The sequence below is a fragment of the Bombus pyrosoma genome, linkage group LG11, assembly GCF_014825855.1.
Source record: "Bombus pyrosoma isolate SC7728 linkage group LG11, ASM1482585v1, whole genome shotgun sequence".
Classification (NCBI taxonomy): domain Eukaryota; kingdom Metazoa; phylum Arthropoda; class Insecta; order Hymenoptera; family Apidae; genus Bombus; species Bombus pyrosoma.
In genome coordinates, this window is record NC_057780.1 from 6848109 (window position 1) to 6870797 (window position 22689).

General features: G+C 32.0%; 5 protein-coding genes across 12 annotated transcripts; 3 read left to right on the top strand and 2 right to left on the bottom strand.

The window, feature by feature from the left end:
* The first annotated feature begins 3136 nt into the window (after window positions 1-3136).
* Window positions 3137-4437, top strand: LOC122573222 (proteasome subunit beta type-2-like). The gene is made up of 3 exons (XM_043739313.1): window positions 3137-3502; window positions 3714-4070; window positions 4180-4437. Exons 1-3 carry the CDS (start codon window positions 3412-3414, stop codon window positions 4353-4355), a joined length of 624 nt encoding a protein of 207 aa, XP_043595248.1. The 5' UTR covers window positions 3137-3411; the 3' UTR covers window positions 4356-4437.
* A 296-nt stretch (window positions 4438-4733) lies between these two features.
* Window positions 4734-7494, bottom strand: LOC122573221 (minor histocompatibility antigen H13). Of its 2 annotated transcripts, none has more exons than XM_043739311.1 (6): window positions 7198-7494; window positions 6521-6631; window positions 6361-6464; window positions 6110-6284; window positions 5543-6036; window positions 4734-5458 (listed from the first exon to the last, which is right to left on the bottom strand). In XM_043739311.1, the coding sequence occupies exons 1-6, from the start codon at window positions 7387-7389 to the stop codon at window positions 5380-5382; spliced, it is 1155 nt and encodes a 384-aa protein (XP_043595246.1). In that variant the 5' UTR covers window positions 7390-7494; the 3' UTR covers window positions 4734-5379. The 2 variants fall into 2 exon arrangements, with proteins under 2 accessions (XP_043595246.1, XP_043595247.1); XM_043739312.1 differs by having other exon boundaries at window positions 6361-6443; window positions 7198-7489.
* Window positions 7405-11127, top strand: LOC122573219 (zinc finger protein 708-like). 6 transcript variants are annotated; one of them, XM_043739306.1, is made up of 5 exons: window positions 7405-7515; window positions 7785-8222; window positions 8344-8579; window positions 8715-9343; window positions 9410-11127. In XM_043739306.1, exons 4-5 carry the CDS (start codon window positions 8756-8758, stop codon window positions 11111-11113), a joined length of 2292 nt encoding a protein of 763 aa, XP_043595241.1. In that variant the 5' UTR covers window positions 7405-7515; window positions 7785-8222; window positions 8344-8579; window positions 8715-8755; the 3' UTR covers window positions 11114-11127. The 6 variants fall into 6 exon arrangements, with proteins under 6 accessions (XP_043595241.1, XP_043595242.1, XP_043595240.1 ...); XM_043739307.1 differs by having other exon boundaries at window positions 8344-8474; XM_043739305.1 differs by having other exon boundaries at window positions 7785-8102; window positions 8181-8222; window positions 8344-9343.
* Window positions 11128-12049: 922 nt separating this feature from the next.
* Window positions 12050-15388, top strand: LOC122573220 (ADP-dependent glucokinase). The gene is made up of 5 exons (XM_043739310.1): window positions 12050-12438; window positions 12547-12834; window positions 12918-13054; window positions 13125-13573; window positions 14078-15388. Exons 1-5 carry the CDS (start codon window positions 12107-12109, stop codon window positions 14318-14320), a joined length of 1449 nt encoding a protein of 482 aa, XP_043595245.1. The 5' UTR covers window positions 12050-12106; the 3' UTR covers window positions 14321-15388.
* Window positions 15389-15948: 560 nt separating this feature from the next.
* LOC122573217 (zinc finger matrin-type protein CG9776-like) lies at window positions 15949-22671 on the bottom strand. Of its 2 annotated transcripts, none has more exons than XM_043739299.1 (9): window positions 22507-22671; window positions 21877-22190; window positions 21672-21803; window positions 21021-21186; window positions 20763-20944; window positions 20306-20686; window positions 19815-19920; window positions 18513-18631; window positions 15949-18434 (listed from the first exon to the last, which is right to left on the bottom strand). In XM_043739299.1, the coding sequence occupies exons 2-9, from the start codon at window positions 22171-22173 to the stop codon at window positions 16134-16136; spliced, it is 3684 nt and encodes a 1227-aa protein (XP_043595234.1). In that variant the 5' UTR covers window positions 22174-22190; window positions 22507-22671; the 3' UTR covers window positions 15949-16133. The 2 variants fall into 2 exon arrangements, with proteins under 2 accessions (XP_043595234.1, XP_043595235.1); XM_043739300.1 differs by having other exon boundaries at window positions 20763-20941; window positions 22507-22670.
* Window positions 22672-22689: the final 18 nt, after the last annotated feature.

A 22689-nucleotide genomic window follows, 5' to 3' on the forward strand; every position in this document is an offset into this window, starting at 1 on the left:
GAGCACAGTTTAAATTTGAAATTGATCTGGAAATGTGTATAGAAGTTACGAGATATTTACGGCAAACATATATATATAATAACATAAATCCTTGGGGTAAATAAGATGATCGATTCTGGAAAATCGAGTTTATTTTGAGAATAAATTAAATTATATATAATAACAGTTAATAATAAATCTACTATAGATTTTACCTGTCGTACAAATGTTACCAATCGAGAATCGATTTTCTAAGCCCTAAGTTACCGTTCTTCTCTCGTGATCTAATCTATTCAGTAAGATGGCTGCCGGCAAAACAAAGCAAAAGTAAAAATGTCGGTTGGCGGGTAGTTTGAATTCTACAGAATTTACATATATATATTTTTTATAAAAATTAGTATACAGCTTGGATAGATATCTCGAGCATGGATTATTAAACTACTTTTACGGGCTCTACGAAGTACACACATGCGTTAAATATCTTGTAGCTGCTAAATATTTTCAGATTCGTTCCAAACTTTATCGATACAATGACAATGATCGTGTCTCATGTAGTTATATAATATGTCTCATAAAGTAGGAATTGTTAATTTCAAGATTGAAGTATTATTAAATACTTAAAACGTTGTTCGTTGAACACGGTGTACATTATATGTATATACGTCATAGATGGATAGTAATGTAACGGGACTAACAAACGACCTTCAACAAGGTGAACTAATTCTTATATAGAAGTAAAAGATCCATCGGAAGTACTAATTCCTTCTTTCCTTTCTTCCTACTTCTTGTGTCAATTGGAGCGAATAAAAAGAACGTCTTCGGTTTAATATTTTGACAAAGGGAAATATTCACCATGAATTTTGTAAAAAAAAGAAAAATAAAACACTTAGGAAGATATAGAATCAAAGAAAGATATTAAATACGAAGATTATTTACAGGAAAGCACAATACGCAAATTCCAATTTGTTCAATAATCCACATAGGTTCAGTGCCATTCGAGAATCCGTTGCAACTTCTACGGTCCCAATTTTTCTCATAAGTCCATGCCATTAGAAATGAAATATTGCCTGTATGTATGAAGCAACATTAACGTTTTCTACTAGAATTTTTTTACTTTCTAAACATTTGTTCACTTTCTGAATAACTTAAAAACACTATATTCTTTATCTGTTCAATATTAGTATCAGTACGATCGGTAAGGTAGATTCCGCTAAAAAGTAGAAAGCCTGTATACTTAAAGGCGCACTTTTTCGATAAATTAGAACCTCAAGAAAAATCCGATGTTTCTAGTAACGGGAACTGTTTGAACGTTCGTTAGCGTGTTTTAGATACAAAGAAACGGTAATTCATATGTGCACGCTTCGCTTCAATATAGCTTTTCAAATTTTTGTAGGCTAAGCTTCGCTTCTGTCTGAAATGCCGTGTCCCGTGCACGAATGGCATCACGCTCGTTCCTCCCGAACGAACCTGAGAAAATTATCGGTGTTCCGGCGTCTATAATAAAACTGAAAAGAATAGGAGATCCAGTCCGCTATTAGACCTTTACCACTGACACAGAAATGCAATGGTACATTAACGAGCGTGAACCAGTCATTTCTGTTTGCCTCTCTGTCAGTTTCCTTCGTAACCGTTCGCCTCACCGAGATTATAATTATCCTTTAATAAATTCAATCCTACTACATCGAGAATTCAATATACCTTTTACTTACGTATAATATTTATTTATAGTGCATGTACTATCTTTATATTTTATTTCGAGATAAACTTTCGCTGCAAACGATCTTCACAGTATGAATGAAACTTTTGGATGACGGTCTCGCTCTCATTTTGATAAAATGACTTTAAATTTTTTCAGAAACATTTTAGTATAAGTTTGAAATAAAAAGACATACATAATTAATATCACTAACGATTCATCCATAACTTTCTGAGATTTGAGAAAATTTTAACAACAAAAAAGTACAGTTAGGTGAAAGACAACTTAAAAAAACATAATTAGAGGGAAAAGAAATAATATACGGGGTGAAAAGTAAAACAGGTAAGGTAAGCGGAAAATATAGATTGGATAATATAATTTCAAAAACCTAATTCAGAAATTCATTTTTATGGGTAATTCGTGTCAAATGAATTTCATTTTGTATTACATACTGGTAGAATATCTATTACAGCTACTTGACATACAAAGTGTCAGGATAGCGGGAATCGTTGAATGTATTCTATCATTTGTATTCTGCCTCCCTTTTCTTGCACGGTGCATAATAATTGTTGCTTTGCAATTCATTCTAATGAAAAATGATCTATGAATTTCATATTAGAAATAATGGGGTATTGTTTTATTGGATGTTTAAAGATATCCTTCTCATTTAAAAAATATAATAATTAGAGTGATATTTCAACATATACATGTAGCTACTTTTATAGAAATACTTTTGTAATATTATATTTCCTTGCTAATATACTATATATGTAGAGCTTTTATTCAGGTTCGCGAGATTATATTTATTAAAATTCATATCCTTAACCTTTACCGGAGCAGCCGAAGATGCCTAATATCTTTAACAATGAATGATGAATCAAATAAAGATAATGGCGATCTACTTCCGCTATTAATAAAAAAGCTTTTGATGAATGTGGAGATTTTAAATAATTAAACGCTTCGTTCATTTGCAAAATAAGATTATTTTATTCAATTCAATTTGCAATTTTACAATAAATGTATAATTTTGTAATGAATTCATAATTTTCCGTTTAATAATTTGTGTAATTGTGTAATTTTATAATAACTTGATTCCGTTGTACGACCGATGAAGCTGAAACAACTCTTCTCATGTAAAAATGAACCAAAAACTTATAAGTTCCCGTCACGCGATGATAATGAAATCAATATTAGATTTTAGAAAGTGTACATTGAATTACAGATTTTGATCTAGCTCTGCGTTTAGTTCTAAACCGTAGACTAAGTTACTCTTGTAAAGAGTTCTATAAAAAAGGAAATAAATTAACTTCATTAAAATAAATGCATGCTTTATATAGAAAACGAAAGTTTTAAAGAAGAAAAGATTGTACATATTGTATATATATATATATAATCTTATATATATAATCTTATATATATAAGATTATAAATATTTTAAGAAGTTTGAAGTCATGAAGTAGAAATAGGTGAAAATAAAAATAAAATGTCAAACCAGGTAAAATCTAGTAAATCTATATAATCATTAAGGATGACAAAATTCTTCTCAGCTAGCAGAAAGGAACCTGTTTGCAGTTACCAACTTATTTGTCATTGAACATGTAAAACATTGATGACCGCCGCGTTACTTTACTTTAACAGTTGCGATCCTAACCTCATAGTTCGTGACAGGCAGATTTTGGTGTTGTTTAGTCGTGTTGCAATTGCACTCAAGACAGTAGAAAGAATTATTCCTAAAAATGGAATGTTTAATCGGAATACAATTTAAAGATTTTGTTTTAGTTGCGGCTGATATGACTACAGCTCAATCTATTATGGTTATGAAAAACGGTAAGAAATTAAACGGTTGATTACAACCTAAAAAATACTTCCAGATAAATTATTTGTTTTATTATTAATTTCCTGTTACAAGTATTATTGAAGTATCAAATTTATCTGTATTTGTAATTTGAAGTATTGATACATATCTATTTGTAATTATAAGATATTTACATAGTAAATGCAAGTCACTTTATATATTTCATTGATTTTGTTACTTCAGATGAAGAAAAAATTCACAAAATGTCTGATAAGCTTATTATGGCAGTATCTGGAGAATCTGGGGATACTACACAATTTTCAGAATATATAGGAAAAAATATACAGCTTTACAAAATGAGAAATGGCTATGAATTATCTCCAAAAGCAGCTGCATTATTCACCAGAAGGAACTTGGCAGATTATCTTAGAAGTAGAACACCATATTTTGTCAATTTATTAATGGCTGGCTATGATGTAAATAATGGACCAGAATTGTACTTCATTGACTATCTAGCATCATGTGTTAAAGTGCCCTATGCGGCGCATGGCTATGGAGGCTTTTTCTCCCTTTCCATTTTAGATAGATATCACAAATATGGTAAGAAAGACTATTAGGATCAAATTTACATTAATGTTTATTTTGTATATGGTATTATTAATACAAATTTTTTATCAAAATATGCTGCATACACTACTCTATATTACAGACTCAACGGAAGAAGAAGCATACATACTATTGAAAAAATGTGTCAGGGAAATACACAAGCGATTAATAGTTAATCTTCCAAATTTTAAGGTACAAAAGGTATCTAAGGAAGGTATAAAAGAATTGGAACCTATCACAGCAAAGAACTTGGCTATTGAAGATGCTGATAAGGCATAAAATATCTATTTTTATTCATACTATTTGTAATATTATTTGCAATTCAAAGAATAAATGTTTTAAAATGAGGTAATATCGCTAATCACTGCTTTTTGAATAGAAAATCTATAGGCAATCACTTAAAAAAGATAGAATGAATAAATTGAAAAAAATGTAGTTTTATTATGTTTTCGATGTTTACAAATTTTTTTTAACTAAACACGCTTTATAAAATCCACTTTTTAAATAAATTTTATCAATTAAAATATTGTTATATTATAGAAAAATTGTATATATTTAACAAAATTAGAAATGGAAAGAGAAGTTACTAACGAGAAATCAAAAAATTATTTTAATTTTTGTAATCATTTTTTCGAATTGTGCATGTGAAAAATTGTATTATAATTTATAATTCATTTAAGTAATCCACACCTCTAATAAAATACAACATATGTTGTAGACTATAAATCTATTGGAATAGGAATTCAATCTAGTCATTCATAATAGGGTAAAAGTCGTATTTTATACAGAAATAGAAAATTCCAATCTATTCTAATTATTTCCTTCTTTCAGGTCCTCTGATCCAATAAAAACTAATTCATACTTGTAATATGCATATTAATATAAATTCTTATTTAAAATTCTGCTTACAAAGGAACAATTTATCTAAAAAAAATACTACTTTTTCTTTTTGCTTTCACTCTTGAATGATTTATCTATAAATTATTGATATTAATCTTTCTATATATGTATATTGACATTTATGAAAAAGGATATAAATACAAAATAAGTTACGAATCATCAATTCAGTCGAATTTGAATGTATGAATGTCAACTAAATTTGAACCAAGCATAAAATTATATCTCACAATGTTTATGTAAGATATAATTACATATGTTGTTGATACTTTTAAATTTCATGATTGTACAGCTTGAGCATAAGAGAAACTATCATTTCTTTCCCTATATACGATAAATTTGAAACGATAACAGCATAATAATAATGCTGACAGTTTTATTACATTGATCACCTTAAATACGAATATTATGTGTCCTTCTTCGTTTCTACTTGCATTTGTGCAGTTTGTTCTGTTTGTTTTGGAATAACTGGATGATCTTCGTAACTGGAAAAGATTAGTATTTTATAATCTATTGTTTAAAACAATTTCAAGTAGAAGCATATAAGTAAAACACTTATAGATACATACGAAAATAATGCTTTTAAGTCTCCCTTAGCCAATGCCAAAAGTACAGGAGTACCCAAACAAGCAGGTACTAGATATAATAGAGCCGGTTGTGCGTGATTAAATAAATGCATAATCAGCATCGTCGCTAGTAATCCCATGAAATATGCGAAGAACGTCGAATAGAAATACACATTTGTCTTCCGACTTAAACTATTGTCGAACCGCAATAGAAGGGCAATGAAAATCCCTGGTAAAACAATGTCACCTAAACCCAGCATAGCAAAATTGCTGGCTGTAAGTCCTTTCTCTAATATATCTTGAGGGAACACTAATTTAATTGGTACTTCGAACGATCTCGCGACTGTTACCATTACATCTGTACCAAACACCCAAAATGCATCATAAAACAAGAGTCCGCAAAGCAAAATACATCCTGTTGGAACATTGTTCACATGTAGTAATTCAACTCCATTAATCGCAAACGCGATACCAAATAAATTATTGGCAATCCAATGCTGTAAAATTTTAAAAATTATTTTGACTTGAGGTACACTTTTACCAAAGAAAATTTTGTTTAATGTTTATTACCTTTTTTAAAAGATACCAAGTTCCAACAAGTGAACAGCATATTAGACAAACAATATCATGAAGATTAAATTTGTAATTAATAATATGTTCTGACTTATCACCTTCTCCTTTAGTGAATGATATATGATACTGAGTTTTTGGTATTGCAGCAGGTACCAATGATGAAATTAATGGACTGCAATCAAAGTCATAATATGTAATTTCAAGAACGCTAACTATATATATTCCAATAAATCAGAAACTACTTATACCTCGTAAGGTGACACAAGGCTAAGATTCCTAAGAAAAAAAAATAGGCAGCCAAAATTTGATTAACAAACTCCTTGGCAAATATCTGAAAAACATTGACATAACTCTAATATGGAATAAATAAACTTCTTATACAAGGATCATTCATTTAACACTTGTTACCTTATATAATACATATAGTCCAACTAATGTAATACTAGAAATGAAAGGAAATATTGCTGCTTCCTTGCGCGACATTGTGTCTGGTTGTTCTCCACTTTTTTTACATTGTTGCTATAAAAAATATAAAAGCACTACATGCTACAGAACATTTAATAACAATTTTAAAACTCTGCATCTTAATGCTAATTAATTTAAAAATCATAGTGGTATGTGTCAACATTTTGAAAATTTGAATTTAGTCACGTATTTCAACTTTTAAACAGTATAGTCCTTCTAGTTTCATAATTAATTAAGCTATAAATTATAATAGTAAAGTTATAATTAGGTTATAAGCACAACTTTATTCTGTGTTGCGATATGTCTTCATGACTTGAGAAAGTATAATGAATTTTTTATAACAATAATTGAAGACTATTTTATGAAAAATAGCAGCAGTGGACTGATTTACATCGCTACGATTTTCTGGTCTCCAATTAAATACTTTACAGTTATCAACCTGTAAACTCATTAAATATCATCCAATGATAATAAAAAAGATATTCTATGCAATATAAGATTATCATTTGAATATTATGAATAAATGAAAATTAAACAATTAATTATTAAAGAGTTTGAAGAATTTGTCCGACATACGCACAAAATACGCATATAAAACATATGTCAAACGCGTGGCTAACCTGCTGCTCCTTATGGTGTCTAACAGCTCGGTAACTACCAAAGAAAATAGGTAAAATGGCCATAATTATCAAGCTTCCATAAGCAAGAACCATTCCTTCAGATGTCGATGATATTCTTCCAGTAATCGCCTCATTATTCTCTGTTATATTTTCACTCGCTTGAACAGCAATTTCGTTTACCTCGCTTGCCATCTTGGACTTATTAATTCGACTGTATGTGTAATGTGTAGTTGCAATTTGTGACACGACTTCAAAAAAAATCTTCGAAAAAATAATTCAAAGATGGATAAACGTCATATCATGTTACCATTAAACTCAGTAAGCTACTGAACAGATAAGAAAATTACATTTATGTAATAAAGAAACTTACAACTTAAGTAATTAATTGATAATAATACAGCAAAATAGTTCGTTTTTATTTTTTTGTGATCTATTATGTATTTATATATGTAATGATCGATGATAATTATCTACCGAGTAAAAATTTTTTATATTTCTTCTAAATCTTTTAATTCTTCAAGCGAAATGTTCAATTTGATTAGTAATGATAATATTATGATAGATTAATTGTGTTTTGTTTACGACAGGATATACGATTAAAAACCAACCTTTAGATATCCTGACACGTGGACAAATAAACATTATCTCCAATACAGCCGTGCCTTCACTAGTACCGTCAAGTCTTGGTTTAATGAGGCGATGAGAACTCGCTATGAAAATGACAAACAAGAGTTTACGATTGTGTAGTGAACGTTAATTATTAAATGGACAAACAGATAAACGTGTATTTTTCTCCGTCGTCACGTAAAAATAATACAATGTTAGCAGCTTCCAACAGAAAATGGACATAAAGTTCCATAATTTTAAAATGAATTGAATCTCATAAAGAATTATATAGGTTAAAAGTCTGTATCATTTTACACTTAAAAGAAAATGTAAATTTTGTTTGATTATATATTAACTTTATTCACATGTACAAGAAGAAATTTGTTCTCCGTACGCAAATGATAATGAATTATTATGTGGTATGTTTTATATTTAATAAAGACTATAACTATTTCCTTTCTTTTCTTAGAAAGTACAGTACATATATGCATTTGTAATATTTTATTTTTAAAAGTATTACATTTTTTACTTTTTTAACAGATACCAATGAATTAAGAAAGTGAACAATGGACACACTGAAAGCAAAAAATGTATCAAGGAAAACATTTAATTTGTCATTGGAAAGAATCAGTATTAAATCTTTAAAACATGAAATAAATATTTACCAAGAGGTACTTAACTTTTTACCTCTGAAGAAAGCATATATTCATAAGTTGTGATAAATTTTTTATAGATATTATTCCTGATAAATAGATCTTTTTCTTTTAAATAACAAGGTATAAAATCTCATAATTTTTAAATCTCTCTGAAAGAATCATAAATTATTTGCATAACAATAACATAAATAACATAAATCATTAATTATATCAATTTGAAAATTGAAAACATGAATTCACTTTATAATACCACAGACAAAAAGTTGTATCATAGAGGACAAATTGATGTAATAGATATGCCAATACAATTAACTTGTAATTACAAGTATTTCCTTGTCTATGAGGATCAAGTATCCAGATTTGTTGTGTTGAAAGGTTTACATGGAAACACAGCAAATGAAGTAGCTGTGAAACTGTTAGACATACTGGCTATTATCGGAGCACCACAGGTCTTACAAAGCAGCAATGGACGCAAATTTGCTGAAGAAGTTGTGCAAGAGATACGTCTTTTGTGGAAAGATTTCATGATACTTCATGGAGAAATCACTGAGAACAGTGAACAGAGTAGAGATTTTAAAACCTTACTTGAATGTTGGGTAGAAGAAAATCCAACGAAAACATGGTACGAAGCTTTGAAACATATACAAATTTTTCAGAATTCAACATTTCGTTGTGAAAATGGAAAAATTCCATATGATATATTATTTGGGAAAAATGTACATGAAGAATTCCAAAAACAAACTAATCTAATAAATTTAAGAGATAATGTATGGACAGAAGAAGAATGGATTAGCCTCTTACCCAACAAAGAAGATGAAGTTAAGGAAGAAGATATGCAGCAGCTTATAGATGAGCCTACCTTTGCAAACAGAGATGTAGATAGCGTAAGTATATTATTAATAATATAGTTATTCATATATATGTTACTGATCATTATTTTAATTCGTCAGTTAAATGATTGTGAGAGTGAAGATTCTTGCAATGAAGTCAGGGGTGAATTTCAAAGAAGCACTCCTGGTTTTAATTTTGTGAATGTTAAGAGTGAACCTTTGAACATGCATACAGAAGATTCAGTATTTGAGGATGAATTGGGAATAGATGACAAGGCATCAAATGCGGAGAATCAAATCAATTTAAAATGTAAAATCTGCAAGAAACAATACATGAAACCTGGCCACTTAAGAAATCATATGAGAACACATATAAAGGGGAAAAAATTCGAATGTAAACTATGCAACAAAACATTTCATGTTCTAAGCTTATATGAAAAACATATGAGACAATCTCATAGACAAAGTAAATTATCCAGTCTGACCAGAAGTAGAAGAAGTAAAGACTCTCAAGATGAAACAACATTAGACACGAAAGCATCTAAATTAAGAAATTTCTCACAATTAAATGTCAATGAAACACAATCAAATGAAGCAAATGATTGTAAAGAGGCAACAAAGAGTTTAAGTCTCCTCAAGGAAAGGAAGAAAATTGCTGCAGACAATCGTCCAATGAAAATAAATGGAGATCCAACTTTGGAATGTTCATATTGTAATCAAAAGTTTAACTTTCCTAGTGTATTAAAAAGGCATATGCGATCTCACACAAACGAAAGACCCTACATTTGTTTAATTTGTAATAAGAGTTTTAAGCAATTGGGCCACCTTAGCCAACATTCATTAACGCATAAAGATTATCGGTCTTTCCATTGTGCGGTTTGCGGTGTGAAATTCGACTCTTTAGGTTCGCTGAAGATCCATGCTCAATCGCATAAAGGACATTACATTTCAAAAACTAAAGAGACTTTCCGTTTGTTCGAATGTGATAACTGTAAAAAAGTGTTTACCACCAAAAGTGTTTTGGAACGACACATACTTACTCATTCTCATGAACGTCAATTCCCATGCATCATTTGTGGGAAAAGATTCAAACAAGCGGGACACGTAAAGTCTCACATGTTGGTACACACGGGAGAACGAAAATTCGAATGTTCGGTCTGCAAAAAGAGATTTAGCCTTTCGAATTCTTTGAAGAAACACATGTATGTTCACAATGGAGAAAAACCTTATCAATGCGATGTATGTGGTGCACGGTTTCTTGAAAAAAGAAATCTAAACGGGCATCTAATGACTCATACGAACGAGCGTCCGTTCCGCTGTAAAATTTGCGGAAAAAGATATACTTTAGCCGATACTTTGCGTCGGCATATAAGTGCTGCACATGAAGATGGACGCACTTATCAGTGCGAGATTTGTGCAAAAATGTTCAAGCAGCTCGCTCATCTGTCCGTTCATAAAAAGGTACACAACGACGAACGCCCATTTCAGTGTCATTTATGCGAGAAAAATTTTAAACATAAAAATGTGCTTAAATCTCACTTGGCCATTCATGCAAATGTAAGGCCATTTGAATGCGATGTATGCAAAGCTACGTTTGTAAGGAAAACAAATTTGCAAACCCACATTGCATCAGCTCATATGAACGAAAGACCATACGTTTGTACTATTTGTGGAAAACGGTTCAAACAGATTAGTCACTTAAACGGTCATGTAGTAGTGCATAGCAATTTAATGCCTTATCAATGCGATTTCTGTGATCGACGATGTAATAGACTCGATAATCTAAAGAAACATATGCGTCTTCATACGAAAAATAAAGAGTAAACAGTGTAAAGTAATTGTTTTGTAAAAGATAGAATAGAATTGTTTCAATATGAAACTATCCAAACTGAATCTTACGTATATCGTTAGTAAAAAGAAGTTGACATTAGAAGCTTCCATTTTTAATCTATGATAACTCTACTTCTTTTTGATTAACTTCGAAAAAATTGTTTTTGTAATCATATATGTGATTGGTGTATACTTATAAACTTCAAATATTTTTATATCTCGTAAAGAGCTTCAAATGCTTAACAGCTTTATTCTTTTGAAAAAAAAAGATGCCCCATGTCCTAAATAAATTAGGACTGGTACCAACAATCAGAGTTTCAAAAGAATACAGCTACATATTTTAATGTATGCCCTCTGTATTTTTACTAATCAGTATCATAAGTTCTTTTTTTACTTTTTCTATCATATTGCAATCTAAAAATTATAATTGTACAAATATAGAAGATGAATTCCTAAATCAAGATCAAATTTTTAAAATTTACATATGTATGTATGTATTCTAAGAAGTTCTATGTTCAATGAGATCAATTGTGTTGTTTTTTTAAATAAATATTATTTAAAAAAATATATAGGAAGTACTTTTATTCTACGAAGAGCATTTGTATACTTCAAGTAGATAAATATGTTGTCCTATAAGTTTATTCATCTCTTATTCCAAAAAAATTACTGTGTGGCCCTTGAAATATTGTAACTTTGTCGTATAAAGTTTCTTTATACAATAATAAATAAGGTAAATATTTATGTGATCCCTTTTAGCTGAGTTACCATGCATATAATGTAGTCAAACTAGTTATAATGCAACATACATTTTAAAATTTCTCTTTAAAAAGTAAAGAATTGTTTTAAACCGATATAGCATGGCGCTCATGTCAGTTATTTATCATTATTAGTCATAATCTAATAAAATTATGTATCAACTCTGCATTGATTAGATTCTTAAAGAGCCCAGTGATTACAGCGCCTAGTTCATTGTTATTGGAACTCAAAATGGGGTACAACAGGGGATTAAAATTTGGTACAGCATTCACTGTACTAATAGTTCTAGTCGCAATTTATTATAGAAATTCAGAGAACGTTCTTCAGAAACGTTTGCAAGCTTTGATCCATGGCTTGGAAAGACTTGAAAATAAACACGTGATGTCATCACGACCGAAAGTTGCGATAGGTTATGGCGTGTGTACCGACGTATACGTCAATGCTAAAGATTTACTCAACTATTCCGACGAAGTCGGACAACCACAACATTTTGATGAAATCAACACAGAGCTAGAACTTTTAAAAAGCTTCGCTTATTATTTTCGCCATGGAGCTGCTGCAGAGTAAGTCTTACTTTTGCCATGTCACCTTTAATCGAATTTTTGTATTTCTCAATGAGAAATTCAATTTTTCCTATTTCACGTTTTATTAACATTTCATTTTTTTATCAGGAGATACATGGCAAATAGAACACTATTTGACAATCTTGTTGCCAAAGCTCGTTCATTTCCATCTTCATATTCTACCATTGGTGGTAACGCAGCAGTTATGGCCTTAAGATTTGCAAGAGAAGGGTGTGATGTTACACTTGCTGCAAAACTGACTAGATCCTTGCATCAAATGATACCACAGGTTATTAATATCGTAGGGGGTGAAGTGAAAAGGGATGACATTCATTTAGTAATTGAATACAAACATGGAGATATTTGGGGTCCATATTCTAGTGCTAGAGCTAATAGGTATAATATTTAAAAAGCTTCAGAAAATATTGTGGACATATAATTGTAATATATCTTCCTAAATCGCTATAACTATTTTTTAGGTACATAGTTCACAATGATGCCAATAATCCTAGAATTAGTTCTCTTGATGCATTTGATAAACTACTGTTAACATATGAGCCTAACTTACTTGTGATCAGTGGTCTACAAATGATGGATAATTATCCATTTCCTAATGGTAATTGAAACATTATTCTTAGTTTTATAAGTTTTGCGATCTGTTTAGAAAAACGTTTATTGAAATGCAGGTGATAGACAGAAACTTTTACGTAAAGTAAAGAAACAAATGACGGATCGATCTGCATCGACTAAGATTCATTTTGAAATGGCCTCGTTTGCGGAAGATAAATTACTTTTTGAGCTTTGCGACTCGATTATTCCATTTGCCGATAGTTTAGGGATGAATGAGCAAGAAATAGCCAACTTGCATAACGCGATGTATTACGGAAATATTTCATTAGTGGCAAATTCAACACCACGTATAGCGACAGTCTTAGATCAAATGCGAACGTTATTCAAATTGATACGTATGAAAAGCAAGACTATTGAGCATTCTCGAGAATTAACTAGAATTCATGTACACACGTTAGCCTATCAAGCTATATTTACTGTAAAAGGCTCTATATGGAAAAATACGATGGCTGCGGCAGCCAAAGCATCGCTAACAGCTCATAGACACGTATGCGCGACGAGCCATGTAAGTAAATATGATTATATTTTGTTAATTATAAGCTTATAATTATATGAATATATGGGTGAATCAGCTAAATGGGATCATCTAAATATCTCCTTCACTTACTATCGTCTGAAAAATATTTTTAGGACAAAAATGCACTGTTTCAAGGGGAACATATATTAATGGGCAAACTTTTTTAATGTCATTATTTTATAAGATTACAAAATGTAGTTTATCGTGACAAACCTATAATGCCGTAAGATATGAAGGAGAGAATTGCAGCTGCAGGTGTATCCATAACATTGGATGAAATAGAAACTATGTATGAAAAACTAATTAGAAGATTTGAATTATACATTGCAGCGAACGACCATCATATCGAACATAGCATTAGTCATTTGTGCCCTTTAAAATAGTGTAACTTCGTTCTGAGAAGATTTTTCATACAATAGCAAAGATATTTAGATGATACCTTTTGGTTGACCTACCCTATATATGTATATATATGAACTTATGAAATTTTAGGTCGACATTAGTAAAGCTGCGTTGATTTTAGACGATAGCTTTTCGACGTCTATCGTTGATGGCACCCGGATAGCACTAGATATTGAGAAACCAGTGTCCTGTTGGGACGAAACGTTAAAAATAGAAAGCAAAGATGTTATTATTCAAGTTTGTGTGGCACCAGTATTAGTTTGCACCGAAGCAGCGCAAACTGCTGGCGGCGGAGATAACATTTCAGGCGCGGGCCTTGTATTACAGATTTAATGTACTGTTTGTACTTTTCAAGATAGTTGAGCGATGTTGAATTTTCGTACTACTTTACTACAGTACTCACGAAGTCAAATTAGATTTTAGTGCACAGCAGCTTTGGAAACTTAGATTATAATTCATTCCATGGGCTATCATTCCAACATATACAACATGTTCGTTGTTGTTTTCTGATATGCAGATGTTGTTCATAGGTTAAAGAACAACAATCTTTTGATATTTTATTCCGTGTTGTACTTATGTATGTTAAAAATCACAGGGCTTAAAAATAGTATTAAATAATAATGGTAATGATTTGAATTATTCAAGTATCTAACTTTAGATACTGATTTTCACATATAAAAAGTATATAAGTATTTTATCTCCTTATACATAATAAAAAACGCGTTTGAAACTATGCATAATATCGAATGACATTTTTAAAAAAGAAGAAAGTATAATAAATATTATAAAAATTAAATGTCATTTTATTTCATGCATGGAACGTTTCAACACTAGCTTTAAAATTGGAGTTAATTATTGTTCTAATTTGCGTGCCCTGTACATACAGTTTGAAGTTTGTTACTGTTCGTTCCATTGTAATGTAGTAAAAATATCGTTGAATCCCAAAATAATTATTAAGTAATTAAGTGACATTTGAAAAATTACAATAGGGCAATACTATATAGCACTATTAGACATGTTATTTATGCCCAATATACTTGACGAATTTTCAAATTCATTTTCTTGAAAACAAAACGTCATATGAAAAAAATTTATTGTATATTCTCGACTTATTCTTTTATGTAAAATCACCCCGTACATGATTGTATCATCGATTACGGGACACGCTGTATAATTCATGTTATGTGCCATGCAATATCTGTATTTCTTATTTAGCATTACCTGACATTACTGTCGAAAACAAGGCATTGAATTATATTGTATTGTATGGAAGGTTGTGCGCTTCAGGGTGAAGTTATGTGATATAGCATTTAAAAAACCCTATAAAATAATTTTCAGATGAAAAAACAAAATTCCAAGAAAAAGAATAAACAAAGCATAGTTGAATAATGCAATGAAAAATGCGTCCATTTTTCTTTGAATCCCTTAGTTTTATAACATCACATCTCGTTTTATGTAATTTCGTTATTTATTAATGGAATATTATTCATAAATCAAATGTACATTTTGAATTTGTTTTCTAAACAGTGTTTATGTTGTTCTTACTAGTATTCAAATGTGTTCTGGAAAAGTAAATAGGCTGATTACTTATATCTCTAAAGAAGTGTTTTTAATACTCTTGTACACATATGGAAATTTAATTTTTGACATGTGTCTAAGGTGTGTATATATATATATACATATATATATATATACATATATATATATATATATACACCTTAAGTAAAAGTAATTATATGACACTGTAACGTTTAGCTTAATTGCTTAGTTTTTGCAAACTCATAAAAACCTGGAGATATCTTTTTCAATCAGAATTAAATGAAAACAGTATAGTTAATAAAAAATAGTAAATCTTTTGCAAGCTCATTTTACTCAGTTATTTCGCTAAGGTTTTAGTATCAACTAATTCGCCATTAGCACATGAGAAAGAAACATTTACTATTTCTTACTTACAATACTAGTTTACATAATTATATAATATTCGATGTTAACATACATAACGTATAAATTTTACGTCAAGAAATTACAATACAAATAATTGTTTCAAAGTAGAAGGGATAGACAGCCAACGTGACTTAGAGTTTAACGCTAGATCCTTATCAAAAGAACATTCGAACCAGAGAACATTGTGAGTTTATAAAAAGTTTTATAGGATTGTATCTCCTTCGTCAATGCCTAACATCTTCAAATCATCTGGTCCAGGTTGAGTATCTACTTCTGTCTCCGCTTGAGTAATTTCAGGTGGTGGTTGATCCATATATTCTGGCCCATACCCAACACACCCTAACATACTATACATAGACGAATACATAATGTTACTTTCTTGTTGACTTTGTTGTTTCGTTTCTGTTTCCTCTTTCGGGAAGATGATATTTAGGGCCTCTTGCAAATCATCAGGCAGAGGAATGCTTGGATCAGTTCGTTTTTCAGTGGGTTCCGGGATGTCGGAAATGTCTTGTGTAGTATTCTCAACAGTTGGTAGCGGAGGTGGTGGTGGATTTTGATGATTTTGAACGAAAGGAGGTACAGTGGGCATTTGTGGCGGTGGATTTGCCATGAAAGGAGGATGACTTTGCACCGGTGGCCGTACTGGTTGATGAGGCGGAAATCGTGGTTGACTCTGAACAAATGGTGGTGGAGTTGTCATAAATGGCGGTGGAGGTCGATTCGTAGGGAATTGCGGTCTACTTTGTACCGTTGCCTGTTGCTGTTGCTGCTGTTGCTGCTGCGACGTAGTCGAGAAAGGTGGTGGTGGTCTATTCAGAGGAGGAGGAGGATGTGGAGGCAGAGGTAATTTCGATATACTGTGCGTTTGTTTTTGCTGCTCTATTATTGGTTCCTCTATTACTGTTTCCTCGGATTGATCTTCAATCTCCATATCGACCACCTGCTGTGTAGGTTTCGTTTCATTCAATACCGGAGGTGGTGGAGCTACCAATATTTTCATCGGTTGACTTTTGTTGGTTTGAGGAGGTAGAGTGTTTGTACTATTAGCTGTAGTAGTAATGGTGCTATTATTATTGTTACTGCTGCTAGTAGTGTTATTATTATTACCCAGATTTATTGGAGTTGCAAGCTTGGTGATATGTACAACACCAGGTGGGTTTATGATCTCATTGGGAACTTTCGGTGTATCTTCGAATTTACTCTGTTGATAGGGAAGAGGAGTAATATCTTTCTCAGGCAACTTTGGTTCTTCAGCTTTCTTCTTAAATAGCGGTAATCTACCAATGAATGGTAATTTACCTTTCGATACCTGAGGCGTTGACTTTTTAGTCTGTATACTACCCTTCTTAGATTTAGACGCGGATTCGTTTGTTTTCTTCTCGAATTTGGACTCGTCGTTAGATGAATTATCGTCTCTTCTGTCTTTACCATATTTATCGTAACCTCTCTTTGGGCTGTCGCGCCAACTTCTTTCACGTCGAGGAGATTCATTACTATCTCGTTTTCTTCGATCATCGTAATAATCCCTGTCTCGATCTCTATCCCTGTCCCTGTCCCTATCACGGTCCCTATCCCTATCTCTGTCACGATCACGATCTCTGTCTCGCCCGCGCCTTCTTTCGTACCTGCTGCTATAACGATCGTATTTATCCTCCCGTCTGTCATACTTTCTATCCCGATCGTCTTTGTATCTATCGCTTTCTCGTTGTCTCTCATCCTCCTTCTCTACAGATTTATTTTCAGGCGGTTTTACGGTCATGTTGACTTGCTGTTTTGTCCAGAATCCCATATGCGGTTTAGGCATTTCTTCTGGTTTGGGTAATTCTATTGGTTTGTTGGCTATGGGTTGCGGTTTTTCCTCTTCCTTCTTTATCCAGAAGGGTTTAGGAGGTTCTTTTGGTCCCCAAGCTTCCAAATTCTCTGGCTTTGATTTGTTCGAAAAAGAAGCCTGTTCTTGTTCTTCCTCCTCTTCTTCGATTACTTTCTCTTGGCTCAGCCTTCGATTACTAATAGACTTCATTTCTTCTTCCTGCTTCGCTTTTAATTTGTCTCTGATCGAATTCAATAGCTGTCTTTCATCAGTTTCGACAGGTTGAGGTTCTGGAGTCAGTGACTGATTCAAGTGTTGCGCCATTTTTGACCAGTGTCCTTTCAGTTTTATCCGATGATAATCTATCTCCTCATTCAGAATGGCTTGCGTCGACGCTTTCATTTTATTTCGCATAGCGACACGAATGCTCTTGGACATATCCTGGTCGGAATCTGTGTCCGAATTTTCTGATTCGCTGGAACTGTCGCTACCACTGCTTCTGTTTCTTCGCTTCTTAGATTTCTTCTTGCTTTTCTTCGATTTTTTTGATTTCTTTGACTTTGGTGGCGGATCGTCGTCTTTGTGTTTCTGCAATTCCATTTGAATCTGTTTGTGTTTCTCCTCTGAGAATGCTTTCTCACGATCTGCCATCCAATCGGTTTCCCAATGTGGATTTTGCTCGACAAAACGCTAAATAAAGATGTTAATTAATTAATTTTATATTGCCCCTTTTTTTGAAATACAGAATTTAGAAAATAAAGAACATACAGAATAATTTTCTGAATGTTGTTTAGATTTCAGGTGCAAACTTGCGCAATGGAGATCCCCGATCCAGGAATCGCAAAGCTTGCAGTACCATGCTGTTGCAGCGCTGAAGAACTGTAAACCTATAAGCAAATATTTTAACACTTAGCATTACTTAAGCTTTGAAAATGGTAAACAATTTAAGTTCATAAAGAATGACCTTATATTCTGCCACGACACATTCATGTCACTGAAAACAAAAACAATATATATTAAAAGATGCTCAATAAATGGTTGATAACATTAAATATTCTTCCGTAGTCTCCCACGTTGAATTCTAGAAGAAAAAAGGGATGGGAAGAAATCATGTTTTATTCATACAAATATACCACAAAGATATTACAAGTAAAATGAAAATAAGAAATTACATAAAGCAACATAACATAGAATTTTTACACGTACTGCAACTACCTCATGTATTTTTTTGATCTTTTTTCTTAACTTTTATTAATCATATAAAAGCTAAAAATTAATAATTGTTATAAGTTCTACATATATCTCAAAAAAATTAATCGGCATTTACAGTACGTTTCACAAAAATATTTCGATTTATAATATATATCATAAACCTATTTAATAATATAATTTATATGCTAAATAAAATAAGTGACACGAGCGAATATCACAATTTACACATTTTCATATAACTATATACGTTATTTGTATTTATACACGCACCAGCATTATGATAACATTGATTCATATTAATATATATTTCACATTGATAAGATCTTCCTTTGTTCATTCTTGACTGTAAGTGGACCTATATACGATGAATCGACGAACAGTACACTTGCGAGGAATAATTTTAAATGGTTCGATTATAGAAGCTGAAATATCTGAAATCGCCCGAAAGTGTGCTCCTCGAGTCCATTTAAAATCCAGTGCATCTTTATGGTGTTTACATCATTGCTACAAAATTTGCTGCTAACATTGTGATGTGTAAAAGACGACACTTCACGGAAAAAATAAAAATTATTCCGCGTACAAATTTATAAAACGATTCATTTCCACAACGGACATCTCTGATGTATATTATTTTGAATAATTTGAAGAAAGGAAAAAGCAAGAAATGTTCGAAGCCTAATTATCTTTCTTTTCACGTACATAATTCGACTATGTAAGTCGATAATACGTATGTTAATGCAAGCAAATTTTTGAGCAAATCATAGTCGTAGATCTCTTCAATACATACCGGACACAGTGTCTGTGCACAAGCTACGGAATTGTATTCTATTAGTAATTATCCACTGAAATGAACCATACCTTTAATAGGTGTTCTTTTCGTTGGCAGTCCAGGATAATAGGGCACTTCCTTTTCCGTTCCCTCTCCATTCCGCTCATGCCACGGCATGTCAACTATCTTGCGTTCCTGTTGCAGGGAATTAAATGTTAATAACAATGTTTCCTACAATACTATACAAATATTCGGTGGTACTTTTTAATGAGACATTGTTATGATACATCAATCAGACTATGTACCAAGTACCTGCAGGTTGACTGTTACTGTAATATATCATCCTTATACAAATATAGTTCAAATTAGAAATACATAGTTTTAATCGAATCCATTTGTTCTCTCACAATGTAAATCAATTATCAGTTAGATTTTTCTGCATCCTGTTCTAATGATTATAAAAGTTATTTATGAAAACGATCTTCAGTTAGAAATTTCTACATTCAGTTATTGAAAGTACCTATACCAGAGCTGAATGAGTTTCACTAAAACTCTATTATTAGAATAACAGGCAACTTACTAAGCAAGCTTCTTTGTGCTCATTGCTATGCAGATGATTCAAATATTCCTTTGCCGTTTTAGGAAATATATCGCAGACTTTACACCAGTGCATTTCTGGGTCATAATGTACAAAATTGTACATAGGTTTAGAATCTTCGGGAGACCTTCGTTCTTTCATGTCCCTTTCAATTTTGGATTCCTTGTCGGAGTCGGATGCCGATGATCGGTCGGGCGACAACGATTTTCCTTTCGGAAAGTCTTCTTTGGGACTTCTTGAACATTTGCTAATTTCTAATTTAAACTTGCTTTTCAGATCATCAACAGTAGCTTTATCTCCTATAATTCCGGTAAGCATATCGATTACATTGTGTATCGATTTCATTTTATTTTGTATCTCAATCTGTAAATTAAGAATTAACATACAATGAAAAACTGTTGAAATATATTGTTGATCATTTTATGTAATAATTGCGTACCTGCAATTTCTGATTCTCTTTTATAATACGATTATTCTCTCTTCCTCCTTCTTTACCAATTTCATCGCACTGCTGTCGCAGAATCTCCAATTCGCGTTGTAATGTAGTAGATTTCTTAACGTATTCTTCACGCTGTTTAGCCAGAGTTGCTTTTTGCTGTTTTACCTCAGCTGCAATTGCTGCTGGGCATAGAACATAAAAATGTATTAAAATAATATCAGCTAATAAATTTAAATCAAAATAAAATAAAAGACTCACCTTCCTTCTTGGCATCTTCCGGTCTTGCCAAGGACGACACTAATCCAGAGGAACCACTATCCACTGGTCTTGTTGATTCTTGCTGGGATGTTAGTGAGGGAGGAGGTGGTGGTTGTTGATTGTTATAAGCTACCTGATTCCCTTGCCAATTTGGTGGTGGATAATCCTAACAAAATAAATATACATTTGATGTCAAATACTCAAACAATGCTTCTATCAAACCTTACCTTTATTTGTCCATACTCAAATCAGAACTTTGGATAATACACGGAAGATTCTTGAAGACAAATCATCTGGTCAATAATACTGGTTTCCAATGTCGATGCCAATAAAATAAACAACGCGAACGTTATACTTACGAGGGGATTCACAATACTTCGCGATGCAAAAGAACGTAATGTTCATCCCCCAAAAAATGGACAATACTACCAAATATTATTAAAAACATTTCGGTAGTTTGTGTAATAATTTCATAATTACTTTTACAAACTCATACAATACAATCAAACCTATGAATAGGTAATGTTCCAAAAGTATTGAAATTTAATTATATTGCCTTAAACGCAATATAATTTTAATTATTACGATATCAGCTAATCATTCTTATATAACATACTCCTTTGAACTAATGTACTCTTTTAAAAAACTTACACTGCGATAACCAGTGGGTTGCTGGTAACTGTAGTCATAGCCTTGCCCATAGTTGTAATTGTAATTATTGTAGCCTTGGTTATAAGCTGGCAAAGGTGGTGGTGGTTGACTGGTGTTTGGAGGTGGCGGTGCCTGAAAAATAAATATATATTATTTATTTCCTTCTTTTATATTCTTTCCTTTTTCCTAGATATATTTGATTTACCTGGTATTGATTATGGACTGCTGGAACATAACCACCAGGATTAGCTGTATTAGGAGTAGAAGATTGAGACTGAGATGCAGCTTGTTGTTTCCATTCTTGTTGTGAACGACTAGAGTCTTTCCTTCTTCTATCTCTGGAACTGGAACGTGATCTTCTATCTCTGGAACGAGATCTTCGATATCTGCTTCTTCTCGGAGATGGAGATCGATCATATTTCCTTGATCTTCTTCTATGAGATGAGTCTTCTGAGTCTGCACTAGGGCTTCTTGGCCCTTTACGTCTCGATTCTTGCTCCATTTCTCTATAACCTCAATCTGTAAAAAGCATTGATACCTATATAATCAATATATCAGGTTATGTTATAAGATCTTTCTATTTGCCAATATATGACGAAAAATATGTAGATCATACAATCGTGCATGATCTAATTCTAAGAATCATGATAAGGTTAAACGTTTGGTAAATTTCGATGCTTTCAATTCATTATAAAATTTAATTCTAAAATTCCATACTCCATACGCATTAGTAAAGGAAAGAAATCATTTTAAATGTCGCATTGCAGCCATTGTTATCCTCGATAAAACATCGACAATATTTCTCGATGCATTACACGTTATTAGAGATATTTACCTTTCTCAATAGTTTATTTGCAACTTTAGTACTCTATTCTCGATAAGTACTAGCACAAAATAATGAAAATAATATGGTTTGATTCCTTTGAGAATCATTCGCACAACACGATGTAACGTAGAACCAAAAACGAATGGAAGAAGCCGCACTGATTGTAGGTGCAGCACATAGAAGCAAAAAACC